We start from the raw sequence: 25,863 nt of genomic DNA, 5'->3' as shown, positions 1-25,863 counted from the left end.
CACTTCTGAGATCCGTACCACAGCCTAGCTTCAGTCCTCAGTCTATTTAGGGGGTGCACACTATTACCCAGTCCTCAGGCAGGCTGGAGACTGAAACAGGGAAGTTGCTCAAAGGCACGTAAAGGTCAGTGACAGAACTCGAACCCAGGGCTGCCAGACATCAAGAGGCTGTGTCTCTAATCACCACGCTCACTTGCCCTCATCCTCTGGCTCCAGGTGGGAAGGAGACCCTCCTCATGGCCACCTGTGGTCTCCTCTCTACTTTAGGTTTGCTCTGTAAGGTGCTCCTTACACGGCCAGACACGGACAACTTACAACGTTCTCAGCAACAGTTTAGGAATATCTGAATAAGAGGAAATAGGCCAAGTGTTCTTCTTTTCTTTATTAATGAGTTGAGATACACAAAGACTTAATAAAAAGTTACATAAAAGGCTCAAGCATCATCGAGACCCTCAGGCATCACTCCCGTTTCACAACAACGGCCATCTGTTAATACTGGATAGCAGAAGCTGTGCGCTCACGGGCGCTCAACAATTCAAGTATCTTTCATTCTATGTAAACCCAACGTGGAGTTTCTAACCCAATGGGCTGATTAATGGAGGGAATCTGTCTGTGGTTCCAGATTTACCGTCACACGTCTCAGGGGCCTTTGGGTCAGAGCTGCCATGTGTTAGTGGGTCATGTCTCCTAGGAAAGTGAGATTGGCCACACTAGGCCACCAGGCACTCTCCACAGCAAACAACACAAGGTGGGGTCAAAGTCCTAAGAGAAACCATCCAAGTGCCCCCTGTGTGGCCAAGTATAGGAGAAGTCAGTGGCCAGAGCCCCCAGCTGGAGGGGTGGGGAAGATGGCTAAGATTGCCTGTTGGGTAGAAAAGTAGCCCTCTAATTGGGGGGGGGGGGGTCAAAATTTTGGGAGAAAATTTGAGAGCACATAGTGGCAAAGGCATGGGGTGAGGGGATTTCAGGAAGGGTGTGTTCCAGGGAATGTGAAGGTAGCACTACTCAGGTGGTCTGGAAAACCAGTGGAAACACCAAAATGTCACCAAAGACACAAGTCCCATTGCACTCCTCAGTCATGGAGTAGTGTGGCCAACTGGTGTTCCAACTGACCCTGCCACGTGGCCATGGAGAAGCTACTGTACTGGGATGCCGCAGGGTCCACTCCATTCTGGCCTATCTGGAAGCCCCCACTGCTACAAGGGCCCACAGTTCCCTAAAACACAAAGAACTGTCTTTGAAAAATGTTATCCATCTGTCTCACCTCTGGGGAACACAAGGTCATGGAAGATGAAGCCTGACCCCTGACTCAGGAGCAGCTGGCCTTTCCTTAACCAGTTTGTCCCTCGAGCACTGTGGAGCTGAGGTGCAGGCTGACTGCAGGACTGTGCCCTGGAAGATGCGGCCGGGGTGGGCAGAAGCACTGCCCGTGTTGGGGGAGGGGCCAGAAGCAGATGGAACCCGTGTGTCTGGTTACCTTCATGGCTAAGGGCTTCATTCTAGGTCAGCTTATCTGCCTCCAACAGGACTCCCCACTCAGGGCTGCCAAGGAGTTGTGGGCTCTGCAGAGGGCAGGGGGCAGGGGTGTGCTGGTGCTGGTCCGTGCCCAGTAGCAGCTTTCCAGCAGTGGCCGCTGCCCTGGGTGCTCGGCTTCCCTTCCCACCCCACCACTCCTTCGCTGCAAAGCCTCTCCCTCCGTACTTCTTCCTGCTTGTCTTGCTACTGCCTCCTCCTCTCCTTTGCACACGGGGCTGCAGTAGACTCGGCTCAGAGGAGCAGAAGTGTCCGAAAGAGCCTTGTCCTGTTAGTGTTTAAAACGCCCATTAACATTATAGGACCTTGGGACACTCTGAAGTGCCTGATCTTTGTTATCTTTCCTTTCAGGGTCAGGGAAAAAAAGGCCATTGAGACAAATAAAGAAGTTTGATTTTCCAATTAACTGAAGTCCCAATGATTTCATTCGACACAGAATCGCTCTTCGGCTGGGCCCCCTGGTGCTGGTGATCTTGCTGAGTTAGGAACGCAGCACGCTTTCAAAACCAGAGAAGATGCCAGGTGTCTCCAGGTCCCGTGGGGTGTTCACTTTCTCAGGGTTTCTGTCTCTAAAGAGTAGCCAGGCCACCTGCTAGGGATGCTCTGGTTTGCCTAGTGATCTGATTTGTCAGTGGAAAATGAGGTCACGAGCTCGTCTTCTGACCTTCTGCTGGAGGGGTAGGCACTGTGGTCGTGGCTGCCCTCCCTGGGGTCCACCCGCTGTGGTCCACCCTCCCTGGCTGGGGAAAAGCCAGTCTCTGGATCCCACCAGCAGCACCTGAGAAGGAAGTGACATCTTCAGGAAGTTGGGGGAGTGTCCCCTTATAGGAACAGGTATGGGGGCCATGTCATCACCCCAACCTTTCTTTTTCCTTTAATTATATGTTATGGTTAAGATCCAAGAGGCTAAGAAAAGTGTGTGCCAGAAAGGCAAGCGAATCCTAAGTTTGCAAATGCTTAGCGGGGTCTGCTTATTTACTGGGCTTTAAGAAGTGGTAGTCAGTGGACTCAAAGGGAAAATGGCTTCAGGTCTTGGTGCTGTCTTAGTAACGACAGTATTGGATGGTTTTTGGTTAAGATTCAGCATGAACTAGAGCTTTCTGGATGGCGTCCACATTAGCTTACTGGGCCGAGCTGAGACATACATGCCCACGTCCGCGTGTTTGTGTCCAAGAGGCGCGAGGCAGCACAGACGGTGGGAAAGCAGGAAGAGACAGATCCGGCAGAGCCCTGAGAGCACAGAACTCAATCTGCACTGTCGGCCAAGTGAACGGACGCTTTTGCAAAGCCAGTCAGCTGACCTAACTCATGCATGTCCAGGATCATGAAAACCCTTCTGAAAACAGACATGCTCGCCCCAGCCTCTCCGCTCAGCAAAATAAAACTCCGTTTCCTAACACCTGCACCCTCGGGCACAGTAAAACCTTCTGGGTGAGGGCATCTCTCTTCTGTCTGGTCTGGAGGCTGGGAGGGGGCTGTTCCTCCCGCGGCCTCCGGCCACCGTCCTCATTCACGTCTGCGCTCTCGGTCCCTCCACTTGCATGTTGAGCTGAGTTTTGGCACCGCTGGGGAAACTCAGTCACAAACAACAACAACAACAACAGTATTCCAGACATGTTCTCAGAGAGGCCTGCTGAAGCCCTGAAGCTCCGCCAGTCCGTGGGCACAGACCCCCTTAATAAAATAATAATCACTAAAATAATTTAAAAATCTACAAAAGCCCCCCAGGCTCAGACACTCTGGGCTGGGGGCAAGGGCGTGGGGGGTGGATCATGGCTTGTTCGGTACTCTGTCTGTGGACACACACTTCCACATCACACTAATACTGTGTACTTCAAAGAAACAACACAGCCACCGAGAGATGGGGAGGAACCGGGTTGAGTCAACGTGAGGGGCTTGGATGCTGCTTCTGTTTAGCGTTGCTTCCCTGTCTCTCTCGAGACATGGGAAAGCCTGTGCCCTTGTGGCAAAGCCGGAGCCTCGCTCCTCCCTGCCCATCCTCCCTTCCTTCCTTCCTGAGCCAGGTCCTTGGGCCGAGGGTCGTGGTTAGAAATGGTTTTCAGCGCGGTTAGGCAGTGGAGGGCCCCGAGGGCCAGCCAGTTCGCGGTCACCGTGGCCAGGGCCTCAGGCCCGTCACAATATCACGCACTGCAGTTTGTGGGTGCCGGTGGCCCGGTCGCCCCGCCATTTGGTTTTCTTCTTCTTCTTCTGGCTCTTTTCTGGAATCTGTTGCCTTTTGAGACAGGGAAAGGCAGAAAAACAAAGTCAGAACGGGCTTTGCTTCTCCCTGCCCCTCTCCTCCCGGGGCCCTGGGTGTGCAGGCGGCAGGCCTGTTCTGGACGCTGGGGGAGGGCCTGGCCTGGCCAGTTGTCTCTGGGGCAGAGAGAGCAGGAAGGCAGGGAGGGCAGGGCAAAGCCTGTTGCCCTGCTGGGAAGAATTCCTGACATCACACTGTGGCTGTAGTTCTTTAAATCGTGAACTACATTATGTGTTCTTCAGTACTGGCCTCTATTTTTGTGTTTCATATTTTAAATAAAATGACAAGCCCATTGAGTCCAAAAGTTTTTTGCATGCTTTCTGTTAACTATTCCTATGTCTAAAGCCTGCCCTGGAACTACAGGTCCATAGCCCAGATACCACCAGCTCCTGGCAGGGCCACGTACCCCAACGGGAGGCCAAATGCCCACGAGAAGACCTTTCCACGAGTGCAGAGCCACCAGCTATGGCGTAAAGGGGGGGCTGCACTACCACAGTGCACGCCGGGGACTGAAGAGGAAAGGGCTGTGTGTGTGTGTGTGTGTGTGTGTGTGTGTGTGTCCTGGGGCGCCGACAGGCAGCAGGGGGAAAGCACTCTGCCAGGGCCCTGCCCGTGAGTTCATGACTAACTGACAGCCGTAGAGCTCTGCAGCACATGGCCTCACACTAAGGGCCTGATATTTGAGGACCGCGGGTTAGGCTGTTCCGCACGGTGCAGACTTTGGAAATGGGCACATGGGTGACAGGGGAGCAGCCGGGAGGCTGTGGCAGCCCTCTAAGCACGAGGCGGTTCGGGCTGGGACCCTGACTGTAAAGGAACGCAGCGAGACCGCTGACGAGGCTTTCCGACCACACCTGGAGCCTGGCAGGGTGTGCGGTCTTCAAAGCGGGTGCGTGTGCAACGCCCCAGCAACTTGAGCTGAGGAATCAGAACGGTGGTGGCTCAGGTAAACTGTCACGGGGCGCTCTGACCTCGGGGCGGTGGAGAGGACATGGACCTACTTCCTATGGTGTTGACAGGTGTGGTGTTGGGAGAACACGGAAGGCAGGTGGAGGCTGTGGAGCCGAGAGGAGAGAGGAGGCCGGAGAGGAGGCTGAGCTATAGTACCCCAGGCAGGAAGGCCCCTCCCTTTAGCTCTGGGCTTCCCCCACAGGTAGGAGGAGTGAGGGGGTGTGTGCAAAGGAAGATGGGAAGGGCGGGGAAAAGAAATGGGTGGAGGGATAAGAAATACAAAACAGGCCCAGAAGTGCACGGCCCCGGCCTTGGAACAAGAAGCCACGTCCCTCCAGTCCTCCCGGCGACCCACCTTGCTGCAGAGGGCTTGCTTCTGGGGGAGCGTGCAATGCTCACCTAATTACCCTAACCAGGTCATGGAAGGCTTTGTCGACGTTGAGAGGTGGGTCCTTGGCACTGGTTTCTATGTACGGAATCTGGAAGGCAAAGCTCAACTTGGTAAAAGTAGCACTGAGGTCCACAAAGCCCCGTTCCCTAAAGCTGCAGATTGTCAGGGGTCCCAAGGAACCACCTGCCTTCAGAGACCCCCACAGAACCCTGGCGCCAACAACCTCAAGCCCCTTGGTGGCGTCTTGCTCCTTAAGGGTGGAAAATTTTGACAGCTTGTCTAATTCCCTTTTATTCTCTAGTCATAGAGATCTTTAATAGCCCCCTAAAAATAGAGGGAAAAAAAAGATCTTTTTACATACTTGAAGACTAAAGACTGTTTCATTTATCAAACTAAAATAGGTTCTGATGCTATTCTTTTTTCTTTCTGAGGCCTATTTCTCCACCGTGAGGGGACTTCTGCCTCTTCCCGGGCGCTCCAGAGCAGACTCTGGTGGGAGAGGCTGAAGCGAGGCTGGGCCATGGGCAGAACGCTGCAGCCCCATGACCTCTACCCGGTCTGTGCCTCCTTGCCCCCAACAGGCTTGCCGGGCTCAGCTCTTGTTTGGTCTGCATCTACAAGTCCGGGAGCTCGGCCACGTTCACAGAGGGCTTGTGCCTGCACGTCTGACCCTGAGGAATCATCACCCCAGCTGAAGGACAGCAGCTCACCGGCAGATGTGGCTCAGGTGGCCCCCCAGAGGACAGGTGTTGAGGGCCGTGTCCACCCCAAGTCTCGGGCTGGCACAGGGAGGAGGACAAAGGTTGCATGAGGTCAGGACGCAGTTCTGAGCACACCTCTCCTCCTGAGTCAGGGACCCCGCACAGGCGGGAAGGCTTTGTGTGCACTCCCGCTTGAGTGGAGAGAGTGTGGGGTTTGTGCAAAATATACAGGCTTCCCCAGGCCAGAGAGGGAGGCCGACTGTGGTCAGACTGAAGAACTCGGGTGTATTTCATTACTTTTCCCTGGTTACAAAATTAAGACATTTCATTATAACACTTTCAAAAAAGAAAAGCCCAGTGAAGAAAATAAAAATGACCAGCAGTTCAAATGCATGGGTCGGGGCAGGGGGTTGTGTGACAAGGTGAGCTGTTACTTTAGAGGAGAATGTTGTAGGCGACTGCCCAGGACACATCCTAAAGGACCGTTGCGCATCGCTGTGGCCACAGGCAGAGGTCTTGAGGGTGGCTAGAGGCAAAGGGCAGAGCACACGAAGCAAGGCTGAGACTTTTCAAATAGTCATGAACCAATCTTCGAGGCTCTGATAAACTGAAAGACCACTGCCCTCCACTGTAGGCTGTTTTACTGAGACGCCTCTGGGCCCTTCGCCTGCCAGGTCTCAGCAGCCCTGAGCTCACTTACTCCCCACCTTCACCCTCGGAGGTAAGCAAGTATCTCCACTGTGCCTCGGGGGGACACTGTGAGCTCAGAGTGGTGATGTGCTCGCCCAGAGCCACACCGCAGCTGGCAGAGAATCAAGGGTTGAAGCAGGTGCCTGTTCCATTCCCTGCCTGGCCGCCCATGGACAGCTAGGGGTGCCGAGGTCAGCTTCAGGGCCCCTCCCAGGCACGGAGGGCACCCCTGCTAGGGCCTAGAAGCCAGAGTCCTGTGATACCCTGTGAGGCCAGGGCAACGTGCTTCCTTTCGCACACCCAGAGCAGGGGCAGGCAGCTGCCTGTAGCTGGGGCTGGGACCCACCGGGAGCCCCTTCACAGGCCGTGGCCCTGTCGGCTCAGCAGGGGCACGGTTCCAGGGGCCTGAGACAGCCACTGGTGCCGCCCCACCCACCACTCAGAAGTACAGGAGTTGTAGTGACCCCCAGGTCCTTGGGTGCCCTCGGCCTTCTTTCTGGGGGTCCTGCCTCCACCCCTGAAGAAAGGCTGGGGTGCATTATCTGGGTTCTTGGAATCCTAGGATTTCAGTAGCAAGGAGACTTAAACTAAAGGGAACGCTGCACTAAATGGTAGCACCGTCTGACTCCACCACAGGGCTAGGAAATGCCATCTTCCGGCGCCGGGTGGGGCGCCCGCCTTGGCAGCTGAAGAGGAACTTGCCTTATGAGCTCTAAAATAGCATGTTGTCGATAGTAGCTCGCAGAATCGCTTGGTCAAATGGTAAATGAGGTAGTGGCATTTGCTGCAGGAGAAACGCGGCGGAGAGACTGGAGGCCCAGGTTGCAGCAGCGGGGGCCGGGCAGGCTCCGCTCTCCACCCCCCCCCCCCCCGCCCACTGCCTGGAAGGGACGAGCAGAGGTGTTATGAGAGGCCTGAGGGAGCCTGACACTGGGAAACGGAGTCGGCTTCTCAGGCCTGTCTCTGTTCAGAACCCAGCGGTGAGTTTCCAGCTCTCCTCTGGAGACTGTGGGGCAGCTCTGTCCTGGTGGATCACTCCTCCTCCTTGAGGCATGTTCTTCACTTGGCATCCACGACGCCCTACTCTGGCCCTCATGCGTCACCCACAGCTTAGGCCCTTTTGTGGTTTCCTCCTCACCTCCCCGCATCACTAGGTCAAGTGTCCGGCCTCAGTCCTGGGACCCCTGCCCTATCTACACCTGCTCCCTTGGCGTTTATGGCTTCACATGCCATCCACACTCTGCCGCTGCCAATACTTGCCCCAGATGCTGTATCTGACTGCCGCCTTGGCATTTCCATCTGATTATCCACTCAGCTCCTCAGCCTCCACAGATCTGCAACCAAGCGCCTGTCTCGCACACACTTCCTCCGATTGTCTCTCCTGCCCAGTTACCGACACTCTGGTCTTCTGAAAGTTGCTCACGCCCAAACCACAGAATCACCCGCCACACCTTCTTTCTCTCACACCCCACATCCAATCTGTGCACATATCCTGTTGGCTTTCTTAGCAACACGTCCAGAATCCAACTACCTCCTTGCCACCTTCACCACACTACTCTGGGCCGTGCTGACCTGCATCTGGGTTATCCAGCAGCCCCTAACTGGTTTCCCTGCTCCCACGACTGGCCTATATGGGGCCCTTCTCAACATGGCCCCCGGAGAGAAGCTGTGCAGCCATAAGCCAGACCTCGTCATCACTCCTCATTCATAGCCGTCCAATGGTTTCCCCCCTCCCTCTGAGCAAAAGCCCATAAAGTTTAAAGCCCTTCTCTGACCTGGCCTCCTGCTCCCCACCCCTCCCACTTCAGTTCCAGCTGACCTCCTTGCTGATCCTCAAACTCCTGCCTTAGGGCCTTTACACTGATTATTCCCGCAGCTGGAACATTCTTTCCCCAGAGATCTGCAGGGCTTCCTCCTCAGCTCCTATGAGTCCTTGCTGAAATGCACCCTCCCTAGCAAGGCTTTCCCTGACCACCCTATTTGGAAAAGCATCCTCCTCCACCTTACATTCCTGACCCCCTTCCCTGATTTACTTTTTTCCATAGCACATGTCACACTGTAATTGGGGGACACTGTAATTTGCTTGGTTTATTATCTGTCTCCTGTCATTAGAGTTTTATTTCCCAGGGCCTAGGGCAGTTACACAAACATGTGAATGGACGCAGAAGGCAGAGACAAGCATAAGTAACTTGCAGTGAGCCCCCTTCCTCTACTCACAGAGCTGGGCCCACCGGGCAGAGGGAAGGGGCAGCCTTGCAGCAGACCTCCCAGCAGGCAGAGTGGACTTCTACATAACTGACCCATGAGGCCAGGGGCCTGGGCTGTGCTTGTGCGGGGGAGGGGTGGGAAGAAGCCCGGTGACCCCACCCAGCACTTCCAGAGGGCAAAGGGGCATCACAATGAACTGAAAAAAAGAAAACAAAGATGTCCACTGATATTCACTGTGCGGCCTGGGCAAACCTCAGTCTGACCAACTGTAAGATGGGCATCATGATACCTACCTCAGCATGTGGTGGTAAGGAGTGATCGTTCCCCAGCACAAGGCCTGGCATAGAACAGGGCTCGGTGAACTGCCGCTGGTCCGATGATTCTGAGCATAATCAGGCGGCTGGCTCAGAGAACTCGATAGAAGCCAGCCCTCTGCACAGCCCAGCGATGAATCTGCTGTGTTGGGGGCCAGGAGGTGGCCTGAACACCAAGCTCGCAGGCCACTGTGAAGGGACCTGGTCCCCCCATCAGAGCTCCTCATGACCGATAAGAGGGTGTTTTCTCTCAAGTCTGCTGTTTTGTTTCACAACATAGCCCTCATCACATACGCCCTGCCAGGCCTCTCTGCGGGACCTAACCCACTACCCAGGAGGCCCAAGGTCCCGCAGGAGTGATGGCCACGGCCTCCTACACATCCCTGACTGCCCAGCACATACACACACACGTGCACACACGCACACGCACGCCACCTACATTGTGTTTGGTCGCCATTTCTTTTCCTTGCTCCCTGGTGATTTTCCTCAAATGCATCAGATCGACCTTGTTGGCCACGAGGATCATCGGAAAGGACTCTCTGGGGAATAAAGGAATAGCAGCTCATGAAATTTCACTGCCCCCACGCCTGCTGAAGGCAACACAGCCACACCTCAGGCATAAGGCAGCCCACGCTGCCTCCCCAGTGGGCCTGGGGCTGACTCCTGAGTCCCTTTCCCTCCACGTCTCCAGGCAGGGGAAGGGGGCCCCAGGACTGTGTCTTGGTTTGGAGGTTTAGGCTTATTGCAGAGAGAGCAAAGAGGTCCCCCCTGCCCCCCCCGGGGAAACCCCTGGCTCAGCACCATCAGAGAGGGCTCCCAAGAGGCTGCTGGGCAGGGGCTGGCTTCCTGGACCTGCTCCCTCCCATCTCCCTCCCATGCAGGGCTGCTGTGGGCCATCAGCAGGGGCTGGGAAAGAGCCCCAGGGCCCGTGTCTGGTATAGGGCTGGCACTCAGTAAATGGCAGCTGCAAAAGCAGGATGGCTCCCAGGAGAGGAAGGGTGGGATCACAAGGCACGTCTGCCTTAAAGAGTCCCATCGACGCATGTGGCCATATTGCTGTCCAAAGGTGAAAGAAATGCCAGTCTTATAGCATCTTTAACATCACTGGGCATTGTCATCTAAAAAATTCATAATTTAACAGGTGAAAAATAATACTTTATTATTTTCCCTTGCACTTGGGTTAGCCAAAGGTCGAATATTTTCCTACTTCAGAGTCATTTATGTTTTCTCTTTTGAAATTCCTATAGTCAGGGGCTTAACTTGTATTTACGGCTCTGAGTTTTATGTATATATGTGAGTGTGTGTGAGTGTGAATCCCTTTGCCTGTAAAGGGATTGTAAAATTATTAACACTTTGCCATTGGAACAGGTGTTAACTGGATTTTTCTGAATTTACTGAGATTTGTTCAAAGCTTGCTGTTTTCTTAATTTGTCCTTTTACTGTCCTATGTGGCCTCTTTAAGAGCGCATTAACTGAAAAGACCAGTTAGGCTTAAAAGAAACTACAAATTATTTAAATAATTACTCCATATAATGCTAAGGAAAAAAAATGAGCCTTTGATTAGGGGCTTGTAAATCTCACAGTCAAATGTGATGTAACCACTTCCAACGCATACCGGAGAGGAAATTCACTTTTTTTTTAACGTGATAAAATTTGGTTAAATTGGGGCCATCAGTGGGGACTGGTTAGGAGAGATGGGAGGGGGCTGACTTAAGGCCCTGGAAGCAGTTTGGCCCTGCGGAAAGAACTGGGGTAGGAGGCGGAGGGACCAATGTGTGAATTCAGCTCTGCCCCTCTGTGTTTCAGCTTTCACCTGAGACTCTGAGAGACAGACAGACAGACAGAGGCCGCTCTGAGCCAGGAGCTAGGATGTCCTGGCCCAGCTGCCCTTACCTGTCCTTGACGCGCAGGATGAGCTGGTGGAAGCGGTCCACGTGCTCGAAGCTGGCCTTGTCCGTGACTGAGTAGACGATGAGGAAGCCGTCCCCCGTGCGCATATACTGCTCCCGCATGGCGCTGAACTCCTCCTGCCCGGCTGTGTCCAGAACTGGGGTGGGATGAGGCCACTCAGGGGCTGTCACCACCCATTGTGGAGCTCCCATGGCCTGCAGACCCCCATGCTGCTTCTGCTGGCCCCCCGGTGGCTCCAGCCAAGCTGGCCCCAAGAGGCTGCATGACTTTCCAGACCCAGCAGGGCCTCAGACCCTTCCAAGTGTGAGGCCCGAACAGACTCATTTGTGGACCTGCTGATTCCAACCTACTTGCCCCCTGGGACTTACCTGTCTACAGAAAAGCCTCATAAAGCCAGTGATCAGCTCTGCCACAAAATCCCTCTGGGACCCCCACACTCGGGCTTGGATCCCTGCTGGTCCTTACAAACTGATTCCCAGGAAGTTACCTGACTCTCTGAGCCCCTTTTCCTCCTATATAAGATAGAAACAATGCCTCTACCTTGCAGCCTCTAGGGAGGAGAGCCCCAGGACATGCACTGGGAAAGCCCTGAAAAGGCTGGTCAGGTAGGGTCCTCAGTCCCTGTGCGGACAGATAGCAGGCAGGCTGCGCAGGGAAGGAGAGGCCTCTGAGAGCCAGGATCACTTGGCCCTAGGATGGGGCTATCATGGGGTGGTAGGAAGAGCTGGGGAGAAAGAGGGGGGAACCATCTCAGCAAAGGCTCTCTTCCCAACACATCCATCCCCCTCTCCCTCCCTCCACCCCTGGACTCCGGAAGCCCACACCCCTTCAGCTTCCTTCCTGCTGAGATAAAATCCTCCCCCCAGGCTGTTTCAGAGTGGCCACAGCCACTGCTGGGGGCTCTCCTTTGAGATGCACAGGCCTGACCCCCTCAGGCCTGCTAAAGCCCCGAAGCATCCTGCAAACCCCTGCTCACCATCCAGCCTTTCCCATTTCCTAGCTCACTCCACTCTCTGACAGACCCATTTTTCTTCTCCCTGGAGGCAGTGGAGCTAATGGCTATAGATTTTGGAGCCAGATTCTGGGCTGAGTCTGGTTCTTCATTCCTAGAGTATGATCCTGGGCAAGCTCACTTCTCTGTGCCCTTATTTCCACGATGAGAATCCTAAGGGTTGTTTTAAGTTAAAATACTAAGACCCAGGGCACCTGGATGGCCCTAGTCAGTTAAGCATCTGCCTTTGGCTCAGGTCATGGTCCCAGGGTCCTGGGATCAAGTCCCGCATCAGGCTCCTTGCTCAGCGGGGAGTCTGCTTCTCCCTCTCCCTCTCCCTGCCACTCTGCCTCCCTCCCCCTGCTTGTGCTCTCTCTCTCTCTCTGTCAAATAAATAAATAAAATCTTTAAAAACAATACTAAGACCCTTGGAGCAGTGCCTGATACAAAGAAGCCCTATAGGAGGGTCTGGTGCGAGCTTGTTCACCTTACCTGGGGTGCTCTCTCCACCTCTAGGCCATCCCCCAACCACCCCTGCTCTCCTGCTCCCCTTACCTTGGCCAGCTGACTCTGACTCATTGCATTCTGCTGCCTGAGCTCCCGGGGACTCTCCCCACCCCTGTACAAACCCTTTATGGCACATTGTCCTTCCTGCGCATTTAAGAGGCCCCCAGTTGGACTGTCAGCTCCAGAGGTAGGAACTGGTCTGCTTGGAACCTGGCACAACAGAACTCAAATAGTAGCTGAATGAATAAATGAATGTAAAGCCTACCCAATTTTGTTCATTCATTCATTCACTGAAGAAATATGTGAGAGCCTACTATGTGCCAGGCAGTGTTCTAGGCACTATAGATCCAGAGTGAATGAGACAAAATCCTTTCTCTACTGGGCCTCACAATCTAGTAGGAAGATTGGCGAACAAATGAATGAGTAATATAATTTCTGGTGGAGACAAGTATATACTGTGAAGAACAATATAGCCAGCTGAAGCTTATTGGTGGAAGTTGGTGTCACGTTGGGTAAGGACCAAGGGCAACTAAATAAATCCCACCAGCAAAACAGATGAAAATGTCACAGATCTGGCTGAAGGGATGGGAAGGTGAATAGAACAGCAGAAGACATTCAGGTGATATGTAATTAATGGATTCACAGATTTTGAAGGTGTGTATTGTCCAAAACAAAAACTAGAGATCTAGGATATGTGAAAATATGATGGTTCAGAATTTTAAAAACCCAGTTCAATGGGGAGCTGAAAGTCAAAATGGACCCTCTGGAAAGGAAAAATGGTTACTTCACACACTGATTGCCTTAAAAATAATATCACCCATGCTTTCTAAAAGAATTCTTGGAGGAAATACTTCAGCAGAGTGAAAAATAGATCCATGAAAGAAAAAGATGAGTGGTATTATAAACAATGATAAACAAAGAAGACAGCCAAACCTAAGTTAAGTTTAAATAAATGTCGTTACACAATTTAAAGAAAACGAATGGCAATTTAGAACTAAAATCTATGATGATCCATATGTGAGGGTAGGGGCTGGGAAAAAGTAAGTTACTACTAAATTTCTCGCCTCATTTGGGAAGAGGCTAAAGATAATAATTACATCCAGATGTTGATAGAAAAAATAGAATTATACACACACAAACACATGTATGTATATAGAATAACCACTAGAAATAAAACTCAAAAGTTCCTAGTCATCAGAGGGGGAAAAAAAAAACAACAGAACAAAGTAAACGGGACCAATCCAACAAAAGGCAAAAACAAACTACACGAAAATCAGAAGGCTAAAAAAGGAAACATGCAAGAAGATGGCAGATGTAAATCTAACTATGACTAACAGCAGTAAAGGCAAACGGGTTAAATCTACCCATTAAAGCAGACACCCAATATAAAATCCATTTGTCTGCTACTACAAAAGACACATATAAAACAAAATGACACAGAAAGAATGAAACGTGAAAGGGTAAAAAAGGATATGTCAGCCACATGCATCCACAAAATAGGATTCAAGGCCAATGCATTGAACAGGACAAACCAATGTATTTATAATGGGAAAAAGTACAAGCATCAAGAAGTGCCAAAGTCATGAATCATAAGCATATAAGAATGTTTTCTAAAATACACATGTATAAAAACCTGATTTTTAAACACAATAGGTATAGACAAATCCCATAATCACTGTGAGAGAACTTGAACAGGCCTCTCTTAGAGAGACAGAACAATTGGCCCCCTGAAAAGTAATGATCCAAATAATGCAATTTTAAAACTTAATCTGAGAGGGGTGCTTGGCTGGCTCAGTCGGAAGAGCATGCAACTCTTGATCTCAGGGTTGTGAGTTTGAGCCCCATGTTGGGTGTAGAAATTACTTAAAAAAAAAAAAACAACACAACTTAATCTGAGAGAACAAACTTTACACTCAAACAGTAAATAAGCATTTTCAAACACACATGAAATCGTCACAAAAATTGGCCACATATTAGGTCATAAATAAAAATTTCAACAAATTCCGGAAAGCCGATGTCACATGGGCTATGTTTTGCTTATACGCAGTAAGATCAGAAATTAACAGCAACATGAATATAAAAACTATCCACTTGGAAGTTTAAAAAGCTATACTGCTCTATAATGCTCTAGTTAAAGAGAAAAGCAAAGCAGAAATTACAAACAATTTAGAACTGAACAACAATGAACAATAATAAAACCTCTGGTTTGAGGCCAAAGTGGTACTCAGAGGAAAATTACAGCTTTAAATACACTTCCAAAAACCAGAGAGACTGAAAATTATCTAGGCATTTAAATTAAGGGGCTAGGAAAGGAAAAATAAAACCAAAGAAAGAAGAAATTGTCAATGAAAGTAGAAATTAAGAAAATGAGAGGAAAGAAAAGTAGTAGATATCTAAAAATCAAAAGCTGACTTTTGAAAGGACCAATTAAAAAAAAAAAAAAAGCCTTTAGCAATTCTTACCAGCGACAAAAGAGAAAAAAGACTAATAAGCCTTTGGAATGAGGAAAGGCCTATGACTATGGATCTAGACATATATTTAATTCTGAGAGAAAACTATATGCAGTTTCATAGCAAAAAAATTTCAATTCTGGATGAAATGGATAATTTAAGAAAATATAAATAAACAAAATTGGCTCAAGAAAATATATAAAACCTGAATAGGCCAATGATTATCGATGAAATTGAAGAGACAAATCTCCCCCATGAATGGCACAAAGCTCTTTTTATTATCTATCTATAAACTGCTCCAGAGCCTGGAAAATAAAGGAACTTTCCAGCTCACTGTAACAGCCTAAGCATACTCCTAGTAACAAAGCGGACGGGGTGGCATGTGGTTGTGGGCTAACAGCCAGGCCTGCCCCACCTTCTGGGGACAGGAGCAGCCTGCGTGTGGGACCCAAAGAGGAGCATTCAGTCATCCATTTGCCAACCCTCTTCTAAACACATACTCAGTGCCCACCACTCTGCTTGGTACTTGGGGTAGTTAAAGAATAAGCTGCATCTCGCTATCAAGGTACTTAGAGGCTAGCTGGGCTGGTACTTAAAGAAAAATAACACCACAGGACAGAAAGTGATACATACTTTGGGAAAATCTAGGTCAGGCGGGGAGGTCCCTTCAGCTTGGAGGGGATAATGCAAGGGTTTAGCCAAGAGGGGATATTGATCCTGTCCTTTAAAGAAAAGCATTTGACATAAAAAAGATAGGGTCTGGGGAAGGCCTTCCAGGCAGAGAAACAGCATGAGCAAGGGCCTGGAGGCTGGGAAGAAAAGGGGGTCGGTGTGCTGGCATAAAAGTTCTGTGATGGGGGAGCAGGTGGGAGAGAGGAGACAGGGAGACTAGAGGCTGGGCCTCTTGGATCCTGAACTAAAATCTTTGAACTTAGTGGGTGCTGGGGATCTACCAAAGGTTCAGAGAGGGAAGAGATGCAGTCAGAAGGGGGTGAGTGTGGCAGCCGGAGAGGGAAGGGCCTGGAGGGGGAGGCTGTGAGGAGGTGGAGGAGGGGCCAGGGCAGAGGCAACCAGGGCATCAGTGAAGGCAGATGGGCCTGAGAGGCAGAGGAAACAGTGAATGGGCAGACACGGAGGACATAGGACACCGGGAATGGGGGCCAAGGGGAGAGAGGAGAGTGGAGGGCGCCGTAGAAATTCTAAACCTTGGAGCCCCAGCAGGGTAGGTGCAACCTGGGAGGTGCAGACGTGGTGGGGGCTGAGCTGGGCCTAGTCTGGTTTGGGGTTCGTCCCCCCCTCCACACACATACACCTGGAAGTGCCTGGGCACAAGCCCCTTGTCAGCGGCTCTGCCCCAGGGAGGCTGAAGATCACAGGCAGCTAGGCTTTTAAGAAATTATGATGCCGCCTGCATTTCCCATCCTGATGTCATGAAGGTAGGAGGACTCCGGAGACAGAAAGTACTAGTCACTGTGGGAGAAGAGGTGTTGTGCCAGTGTGTGTGTGAGAAAGAGAGAGAGAGAGAGAGAAGATGGGAAAGAGACACAGCCAGAGGCAGCCAGACTGTGGAAGGAGGAAGAAGACAGTTTGGAGACAGAGGGGGTCAGAGCTGCACACCTGTCTGCCCTGCCCCAGTCTCCCCACCCAGAGGTTGATGGGGCCAGCTGTGCGGCTAAGGAGGGTTTAAGTGGAAACCCCGAGGCTGGTCTTAGATCGTGTGGCTTTCAGAAGCCCAGCCCCACAGGCTGGCGTGGCACCGGGCCCCCGGCAGGCGGGCAGCCAGTGTGTGGGGGCACCAGCCTGGGTCCCAGCTGAGCTCTCCTCCTTGCCCCGTCCCCTCTTCCTCTTCCTTCTTTTCTGCCTCCTCTTCTTCCTCCTCAGGGCTGCCGGAGGGAGGCACACCCTGGCATGGGCTCGGGGCTGGGACACTGGCGGCAGCCCAGGGTACAGTCTGAGCTCTTTGGCTGAAAATAGTCCTGCCCACCACATTCTACTGGCAACAGACACCGTGCTGGGTTTTCTACACACACACCCTCTGAATCCTCCTCATGGCCTAGAACAAATGCGGAAACTGAGGCCCAGGGAGTTGAAGGGATCTGCTCAAGGCCACACACTGGGAAGGAGGCCACTCCAACTTCCCCAAGGCCCAGCTGTCCCTGCCCATCCAGTCTTTTATCTTCAACCAGAGGGTGTGGGTCTGGCCACCCACAACCAGCCGGGCTGTGTCTCAATTCCAAGCCTTTGCACAAGCCATGACCTCCAACCAGAATGGCCTGTCACCAGCCACCCCAGCCTCCCCCCACTTCCCCCAGCACGGCTGCACTCTGCGTCCTCTCCTGAGAGCTCCAGCCCCTGACCTCTGTCTTTGAACCTGTCCTATTTTGTGTGTCCTGGGTTCTGTGAGTTCTGTGGGTTTTTCCGAGTCACTGCCTCTAGGCCTGGCTCAGCTCCCCACCGTGGGGTGGAGCTCTACAGGGGGGGATGGGAGGGGAGCCAGGCTTTCATTTCCCTCGGTCTCTCGAAAGCTTCAGCACCCAGTGCAGGTTCAAAAAATACTTGCAGAATGACTAGACAAATCATGTGCGCACTATAGGAAATGCAGTTGCTGTGTCCAATCAGCCCTTGCCAACTTTAAGGGAAATCATGAAAAAGTGACTTTTTCACTTGTGTAATGCACCCCTCATGGTGAGGTAAGGGCTCTGGAATATGAAACAATACAGATGACAATTTCTAGACATAAAATGTCTCCAAGGACCATGCCTCATGTTTTCTACCTTTCTCTAATGCACAGGACCATGGTGGGAGGTAGGAGTGATCATGCCCATTTTACAGGGGAGTCAGGTGGGGAAGCCTATGCTCTTCCTAGGAGAAGACTCAAATAAAAATATGGCACCTAGCTGAGCATGGGTAGTGATGAGGGCACTTGACTATTTTTCTTGTGTTCCCCATTCTGGGTAAGAGTGTGTATGGAGTGGGCTGGGTGCCAGGCAGAAGGGCTAGACCCATTGACCATGCACTGTTTCCAGAAAAAGGGCTGCTTTCTTCTCCACAGCACTGGCAGGGTGTGGAAAGCCACGCCACTTGGGACTCTCTAAGGGGGAGGGGGCTAACTCCTGGGGCGGATGTGGCTGGCTCCCTGGCAATGGGGACGCTTCCCTCTGGCAGTGGTCCCAGCCTCGACTGACTTCAGGATAGCATCAGGGGAGAAGTGCTGGCCACCAGCCCCCGGGGATGCTTACTCCCGAGGCCACCCTCCTGCAGCTGGGGGAATGGCGCGAGGAGGCCTTGGGATACCCTTTCATGAGGTCCCTAGATTTCCTGACTTGGTAAACACATCACATGTGTGGGTGCACATTATTTCAGGGAGACGGTCCACGGCTTTGTGGAATTCTCAGAAGAGCTGGGAACACCTCACCCCCAAACAAATGTCACTTTTAGGGAGGGAAGAGAAGAAAAGAGAGAGGGGGCAGTAGGGGGCCTCAGCTGTGTCACCAGGAACATCCCAGAGAGAGAGGTTAGCCTGGGAGGGGCCTGGCAATGGACAGAAACGGGGAGGGAAAGCGCTGGCCTACAAGGCCATTTCCCACAACCACTCAGGGCGTGGGGGAGGCAACATTTCACAGGCGACCTGCTCAGGTTCACACTGCTAGAGAGCAGGAGAGGCAGATTGGAATACCAGGCTGTCTGGGGCCAAGCTTTGCTCTGCTCCTGGCACCAGCCTGTCTTTGAGCGAGGAGCCAGCAGGGTCCCCAAGGCCTGTGAAGAGGTGGTCTAAATGGAGGGGGTGAGGACAGAACACCTGAGGTCCACAGAGACAGAAGACAAAGGCCTGGAGGTGATATGTCTGACACCCATCCCACCTGCTTACCCCAAACCCTCCACCTACTCCACACCTGCCCCTGCGTGGCCACACGTAGCTGGGAGGAGAGGGCTCATGGCTCTGCACCTGGCTCCCTTTAAAGTCCTAGCACCAACTTCTGGGGCCCTTCGAACACCCAACAAACTTGAACACATCCCCATCTAGTCCCCTCCCACTCCCAGGGCCACCGCTTCCCACCGCCTCCTCTCCTCCAGCCTCCACTCCCAGCTGAGGGTGTGAAACAGAGATCACCAGCTAAATTCCACAAGCTTCCAAACCAACCCACCTCCCAGACAGCGGGAGCCTCACACACCACAGGAGGCAGGCGCGTCCACTGCAGAGAACAGTTTCGAGTTTCCTCAAAAAGTGAAACGTAGAGTTACCATTTGACCCAGCTGTTATATGCCCAGGGGCATACCCAAGAGAAGTGAAAACATAGCCACACAAAAACTTGAACAAGAATGTCCAAAGCAGCATTATTCCCAAAGGCCCAAAGTGGAAACAACTCAAATGTCCAGCAGCGGATGAGTGGATATTATTCACGTCTAAAAAGGAATGAAATTCTGATACGGGCTACATGTTGATGCACCTTGAAAACAGTCCACAGAGTGAAAGAGGCCAGTCTCAAAGGCCGCTTACTATATGGTGCTGTTTATACACATGAAATGTCCAGAACAGGCGAATCCGGAAAGAGAAAGTAGATCAGAGGTTTCAGGGGCTAGGGCAGGGGGAGGGGAGAATGGGGAATGACTGCTTTAATGGGTGAGCTTTCTAGGGAGAGGCGATGGAACTGTTGAGGAATCCGTGGTGACCCAAGTGATTGTTGGTTTGTGAATCGATTGGCAGTTGTGGGTGCACAACTGTGTGTATGCACTAAAAAACACTCGATTGTATACTTTACAGGTGAGTTACATCTCAATTAAAAACACTTGTAGGAGGACCCCCCCCCCCCTTTTCTCTGCAACACACGCCACTGTCTTCTGGCTGTGGGGGATGACCTGGCCCTGCTCCTGTCCAAGACCATGCCCTCCAGCGGGCACCGGGTCCCATCCTCTGTCACCCAGACAAGGACACTGCTACTATTGGGGCCCCTTCCCTCTCTGGCATCACCCATTTCTCTTTTGGTTCATTTCCACCAGTATGAAAACATACTATAATTTCTCTCACCTAAAAAAAAATAAAGCCAAAAAAATTAAGAGTAGAAACCCCGCCCCTTGAGCTCACATCTCCTTCCAGCTTCTGTCCTTTCTCTGTTCCTCTTTACAGGCACACCCCTTGACTTGTCTGTTCTCACTGCCTGTTCTTCCTCCCCTCCACTCTCTCTTGAACCCACTATAATCAGACTCTCATTGCTGGTCATTCTATCAAGACTGGTCTTGTCAAGTCACCAACGACCTCCACGTCACTAAATCCAACGGGCACGTTTCAGTCCTCATCCCTCTGGGCCACCTACTGACACCGGAAGTGGCTGATGGTTCCCTCCTGGTTGGAAAGCCTTCTCCACTTGGCCTTGGGACATCACTCTCTCTCGGTTCTTCTCCTACTGAAGTGACTGGTCCTGCTCTGTCCCCTCATCTCCCTACCCTCTAAACGATGGTGGGTCCCCACACTCAGTCTCAGGACCCCTTCTCAAACCCACGTTCGCTTCGTTGGCCATCTCTCATCTCATGGCTTACATGTCCACTCCAAAATGTCCATCCCCAGCCTATACATCTCCCCTTACCCTTACTCCAGACTCCAACATCCAGTTGCCTGCTTGACTTCTATTTGTATTGAGAAAGGCATCTCAGATTTAACGTGTCTAAAATTAAACTCTTGATTCTCCCACCAAACTTGCTTTTCACCAGTCTTCCTAATGTTGATAAACATAACTATTCTACCAGTTGTGCAGGCCAAAGACTCTTCCCTTTCTACCCACACCTCATGCCATATACTCGATCCACAAATCCTGTTATTTCCTCCTTCAAAACACATCGAGAAGCTAACTCCTTCCAGCTATCTCCTTCAGCGGTGCCCTAGTCTGCCTGGCTTCTTAACTGGTCTCCCTGATTCTGCCCTGGTTCCTCTGTGGTCTATTCTCCACTCCTTTTAAAACGTCAGTCAGACTATGTCCCTCCTCTACTCAAAACCCTCCAATGGCTTCTTATTTTTCTACATTAACCTAGGAGATCAGTGCCTCGCAGCTCTCTCTCTGACCTCTCCTATTAGTGCTCCCTCATTTGCTCTGCGCCCTGGACTCCTACCTATTCCCCCAAAAGGCCAAGCACACCCCTGCCTCAGGGCCTTTGCACCTGATGCTCTCGCTGTCTGAGATTCTCTTCCTTCAGGTATAAGTACAGCTTTATCCTTCACATCTCTGCTCCAACATCACCTTATCAGGTGCTTTGGACATTCTTGCACAAGTTTTTGTGGGATATGTTTTCATTTCTCTTGACCAGCCTACGTAAGATAGCAACCCCTTCCTCACTGTCTATTTCCTTTACCTTGCCTTATTCTCCTTCATAGCATTTATCACCACTTGACACATTACATATTTGCTTATGCTCTGTCCCTCCCATTCTAACATAAGCTTCACGAGAGCAGGCACTTGACTTTGTCAAATGCTGCATCCTCAGAGCCCAAAAGAGAGCCAGGCACATGGCAGGTACCCAGAAGTATTTGTTGAGTGAATTAGTGAACACATCCATGTACACAAAACTCAGGGGCCAATCCACACATCGCTGGAGAGGAGAGGTGATAGCTCCAGGTCAGGGGCTCAAGCCTCACTCCTGGAGCTCCCCAGAAGCAGGCGGATGGATTGGTGGTCTCTCATCTGCACGTGGGATAAAGCCTGTTCTTGAAAGCACCAAGCCCCCATCATAACTAGGACTATAAATCATATCAGAACAGTCACAGCAACGATAGGCATCTCCTGAGGTCTGCTATGCGCCAAGCCCCTCACAAGGTACCTATTCCCTCCCTCCCCCAGTAAATGGGTGCCAGCGCCAGGCTGGCATTGGAGATACGATGGTGGGCAAAGGACACAGTCTCTCCCTCAAGGAGCTCATCATTTATGTTGCTTCATTTACGCTTTGCAACAACGCTGAGGGTATATCCCATCTGAGGCACAAGCCCCACCAGTGAGGGCACATGGGCTTGGTGCAGAGGCTGGCTGTGCCGGAGGGAAAGAAGAACTCACACCTAGGGCAAGGTGACAGCAGGCTGGCGGGGGCTGCACTGGGGCCTGGGGGCAGGTGGCATCATGCTACGCACGGGTGGATAGGTAAGATCTCAAACTTATTAACCTGGCTGGTGCACTCAGCCCAAACAGGTCACAGGACCAGGAGCAATCGGCATAAAGTTCTGAAGTCAGGGCAAAACCCGAAAGTAATTGCAGGAGTATAGGACCTGTCAGCAATGTGAGAGGAACCCCACCTGGGGCTTGGGGTGCAAACCCCCAGACTGACTCCTGGCTGTGCTGTGCTGTTTGACGGGGGGGGGGGGGGGTGCGCGTTGCACACACGCCATCATCATGCAGCCTTGCTGAGCTGACTCTAGGTCACTGGCTGATGGGGGCCCCTCAGCAGCCAGGCTGGCAGGTGGGGTTTAGCTGGCACAGGGCAAGAGTAAGATCCTTCGCTTCGGGGTCAGAGGAAAGGGGCTCTAATCAGCTGTGTGACCTTGGCCATGCTTTACCCCTCGCTGAATCTTGGTCCTCCCCTGCAGGGCCCTGACTGATCAGAGGGCCGCGGGACAGGCGCTGCGGCAGGAGGGAAGGGCCCTCGGGGACAGAGGACAGCGGCGGCAGCGACCTTCCAATGGCACAGATGTAGCTCACCATCTGATCAACTCGTAGGGCAGTGCTGGTACACACCGGTGGAGGCCCGGCTCTGCTCCCCTGGAAGCTGGAGACGCTAATCTCCACGTGGCAGAACTGTTACAAGGGGGAAATAAAACAATCCCTGAGCACAGGCTCTGGCCTTCCAGAAGAGTCTGGTCAGGAGGAACTGCTCCCACTGCCATGAAGGGGAAGGAGCCACAGTGAGAGAAGGTTTGGGAGGTCGATCTGGCTTCAGTGTACCAGGAAGCGCTGCCCTAGGCAGCTCGGAGGTCAGTGAGTTGCACGTTACTGGAAGCATGCAAGCAGTGATGGCTGATGGAACCAGGATAAAGGGTCAGGCAGAGGCCCGCAGGGCTGGATTTCATAATCTGAGGCCAGTGGCCATGTTCTCTCATAAAGGAAAAAAGGGTAATTCCTCCCACATCATTGCCAGCAGGAAAACGGGAGGATGGCTGGACAGGTGGAAAAATAGGCCCGCTCTGCCTGTGCCCCATTCTTAGTTGGGGGAGCCATGGGGAAGTGCTTACTCGGAAGCTGGTCCCTCAAGTAAAGCCTCTAGGCCAGAAAAATACACTTAATAAACGTTCCTTTTGCTCTTGCTGCCCTTCCAATGTCCTCCTTCCCTCCCCCTCCCCAGAAAGAATGTGGATTCAAGTGTTCAGGGAAAAGCCAGGTCCAGGCCACTCCAAGAAGACAACAGCACTTGTGTCTGAGGTTTGGGCAGAAGCCAGAGTGGAAACCTCCCAGCTTCTGAGGGTGCAGGAGAAGAGGTGGAGTTTTCACTCTTTGCAAAGACCTAGCTGTTGCTGGGGAGAGCGGGGGACAGAGAGGCTGCAGAACTGGGCCCAAGAGCCCCTAGTGGGAAGAGGTGTCAGGAGATTCCGGGCCCACTGCTGTTCTCTGTTGTTGGAAGGAAGATGCAAGGCTGGGCAGAGGGCAGGACTGGGAACCGTAGAGGAGGGAAGGCCCAGAAACACCTGCCCCTACTGTAAGTGGGCAGAGGATGTGGTCAACATCCTACCCTGCAGGACCAAGGTCTGGGTCAAAGAGGAGGCAAGCAGGACAGGATGGGGAATGTGCCCGGCGGAGCCAAGAGGCCCCAGGCCTGGCTCTGCCTCTAGCTAGGTCTGACCTCGGGCGAGCCCCTTCTCCACCTGCACCAGTTTCCTCAGGTGTAAGGTGAGGGGGGTGGTACCATAGAGCTCAGGAGCCTTCCAGCCCTAGGCTAACAGAAAAAATAGGCACACGAGAACTAAAAGACACAACACCTGAAAGCATGGATTAGAATAGATCTTTGTACACTCGTGTGCACAGCAGCATTATTCACAATAGCCAGAAAGTGGAAACAGCCCCTGTGTCCGCTGCTGGATGAATGTGGTATATATACATACAGTGGAGTAGTATTCAGTCTTTAAAAAGAAGAAATGCTGACCCACGTTATAAAACGGATGAACCTTGAAGACGCTGCGCTAGGTGAAAGAAGCCAGCCACAGGAGGACGAGTCCCGTGCACGCCCACATATGTGAGGTACTTAGAGCGGTCAGCTTCCGAGGGACAGAACGTGGTGCGGTGGTTGCCGGGGCTGGGGGAGGGCAGCGGCAGTTATCACAGTGAGTGAGCTCAGAGTGCCGGCTGGAGACGAGTAAGTCTGTGGACTGATGGTGGTGGTGGCTGCAGAACAGAGTGGACGGACTTAATGCCGCAGAGCTGTATGCTTAAAAATGGTTACACCAGGGTGCCTGGGTGGCTCAGTTGGTTAAGCGACTGCCTTCAGCTCAGGTCATGATCCCAGGGTCCTGGGATCGAGTCCCGCATTGGGCTCCCTGCTCTGCGGGGAGCCTGCTTCTCCCTCTCCCACTCCCCCTGCTTGTGTACCTGTTCTCACTATCTCTCTTTTCTCTCTTTCTGTCAAATAAATAAATAAAATCTTAAAAAAAAAAAATGGTTACACTGGTAAGTTTTAGGTGTATTTTACCACAATAAAAAAACCCCCACAAGAATAAATACAAAACTTCAAGACTCTGCCTAAGGCTTGGTTCTTCCTGATGGTTTGAAACCTGAGCACTGGGGTGGGGTGAGTCCCGTAGCTGAAAGTCAGTGTGAGGTGCGGTTCAGAGTCAGACCAGACGAGAGAGGGCTGGAGAGCCGGGAGATGGGGAAGCTGATGCAAGCCCACAGCAGAGAGGTGGGCACCAGACACTGAGGAGATATTTCCAGAAATGCACCTGCAACAATGACAGGTGAGACGGGGGTCCCAAAGCCCCGGGGGGTGGAGGAGAACTCAGAGCAGGCTTGCTCCAAAGCCTGGGGGTCCCAGACACTGGGGAGCCCGGCTGCTGGCCCTTGAGGTCAGCTGCCTCCTGTATTTTAGATTCTGGGAGAACCAGGGCAATGAGGTCCCTTCAAAGAAAGCAAGAAACAAGTCTGTAAGTAAGCTGGAAGCTTGTGAGAATCCTCAGTGTGGCAACCACAGAGAAGGCTTTTTGAGCAAGCTAAGGAAGAGCACCCGGCCCTCTGAGGGGCCTTGGGCGAGTTGTAAGAAGGGCAGGTGAGGGTGTCTGTTGATCCTGATAATCCAGGCCACACTCCCCTCTCCCCAGGATTTCAACATCCATTCCCAGAGGCACAGGGATCAGTGTGTGAGGTGGGAGAGGATTTTCCCACCCAATGAGACTAACAGAGAATCCAGGACACAAAGGGGGAGTTCAAGCCATTGCTAGCTATGTGAATCTCTCTGTGCTCTATTTTTATGATGATAACAACAGTAGCTAGCAAAACAGCACTGTAAGGATTAAAAGACAGCACATACAAAGTGCTTAGTGTAGGGTTTCCTCAGAGTAATTGCTCAATAAATATTATTACTGCCTTCATAATTATCCTCCTCCTCCTCATCATCATCATGCTCAGGCTGCCATGTTTTTGCTTTTTCTGAATATGGAAGAAGAGCAACCCCAGAGTTCAGAGCACTTGGAAGGCATCCCAGGCTTAGCCCTTCCCCCAGGATGGTATGGCCTCCAGGAAAGCAGGATGTCCGGGCTCTAGATGCCCCTGGGAAAGTCCTGTCTATTCCAGGCCTGCAAACCACCCCAGAAGAGTCCAGCCCCAAAAGGTGTCAGAGTTACATTCATGTCTAAATACAACCAGCCTTTGATTAAAGTTCCCAAAATATGGGGCATCCTTGTAGATGCCAGATTAATTAATATTTAGCTGTAATGTTTTAAGCCTTCCCTTTCTTAATACAAGACCTAAATGAGTGGGGAAATGTACTAATCTGGGAATC

At 51.9% G+C, this 25,863-nt stretch overlaps 1 protein-coding gene across 9 annotated transcripts in view; it reads right to left on the bottom strand.

Annotated features, from left to right (window-relative positions):
* Positions 1-367: 367 nt before the first annotated feature.
* Positions 368-25,863, bottom strand: part of MRAS (muscle RAS oncogene homolog) — a 53,753-nt gene continuing 28,257 nt past the window's right edge. For 3 of the 9 annotated variants that reach the window (XM_034995613.1, XM_034995604.1, XM_034995619.1), the window contains exons 3-7: positions 10,939-11,092; positions 9,485-9,584; positions 5,843-5,911; positions 5,141-5,220; positions 368-3,766 (exon numbers count right to left, since the gene is read on the bottom strand). In XM_034995613.1, the coding sequence (XP_034851504.1) occupies positions 3,667-3,766; positions 5,141-5,220; positions 5,843-5,911; positions 9,485-9,584; positions 10,939-11,092 (503 nt within the window). In that variant the 3' untranslated portion in view covers positions 368-3,666. Of the gene's footprint in view, positions 3,767-5,096; positions 5,221-5,842; positions 5,912-7,384; positions 8,928-9,024; positions 9,188-9,484; positions 9,585-10,938; positions 11,093-25,863 lie in introns of those variants that run through there. The other 6 variants (XM_034995634.1, XR_004677536.1, XM_034995626.1 and 3 more) reach the window with 6 other exon arrangements.

Source organism: Mirounga leonina, unplaced genomic scaffold (assembly GCF_011800145.1).
Source record: "Mirounga leonina isolate KUSES-001 unplaced genomic scaffold, KU_Mleo_1.0 Mir_115, whole genome shotgun sequence".
NCBI lineage: Eukaryota > Metazoa > Chordata > Mammalia > Carnivora > Phocidae > Mirounga > Mirounga leonina.
This window is presented reverse-complemented; position numbering and strand designations above follow the sequence as displayed.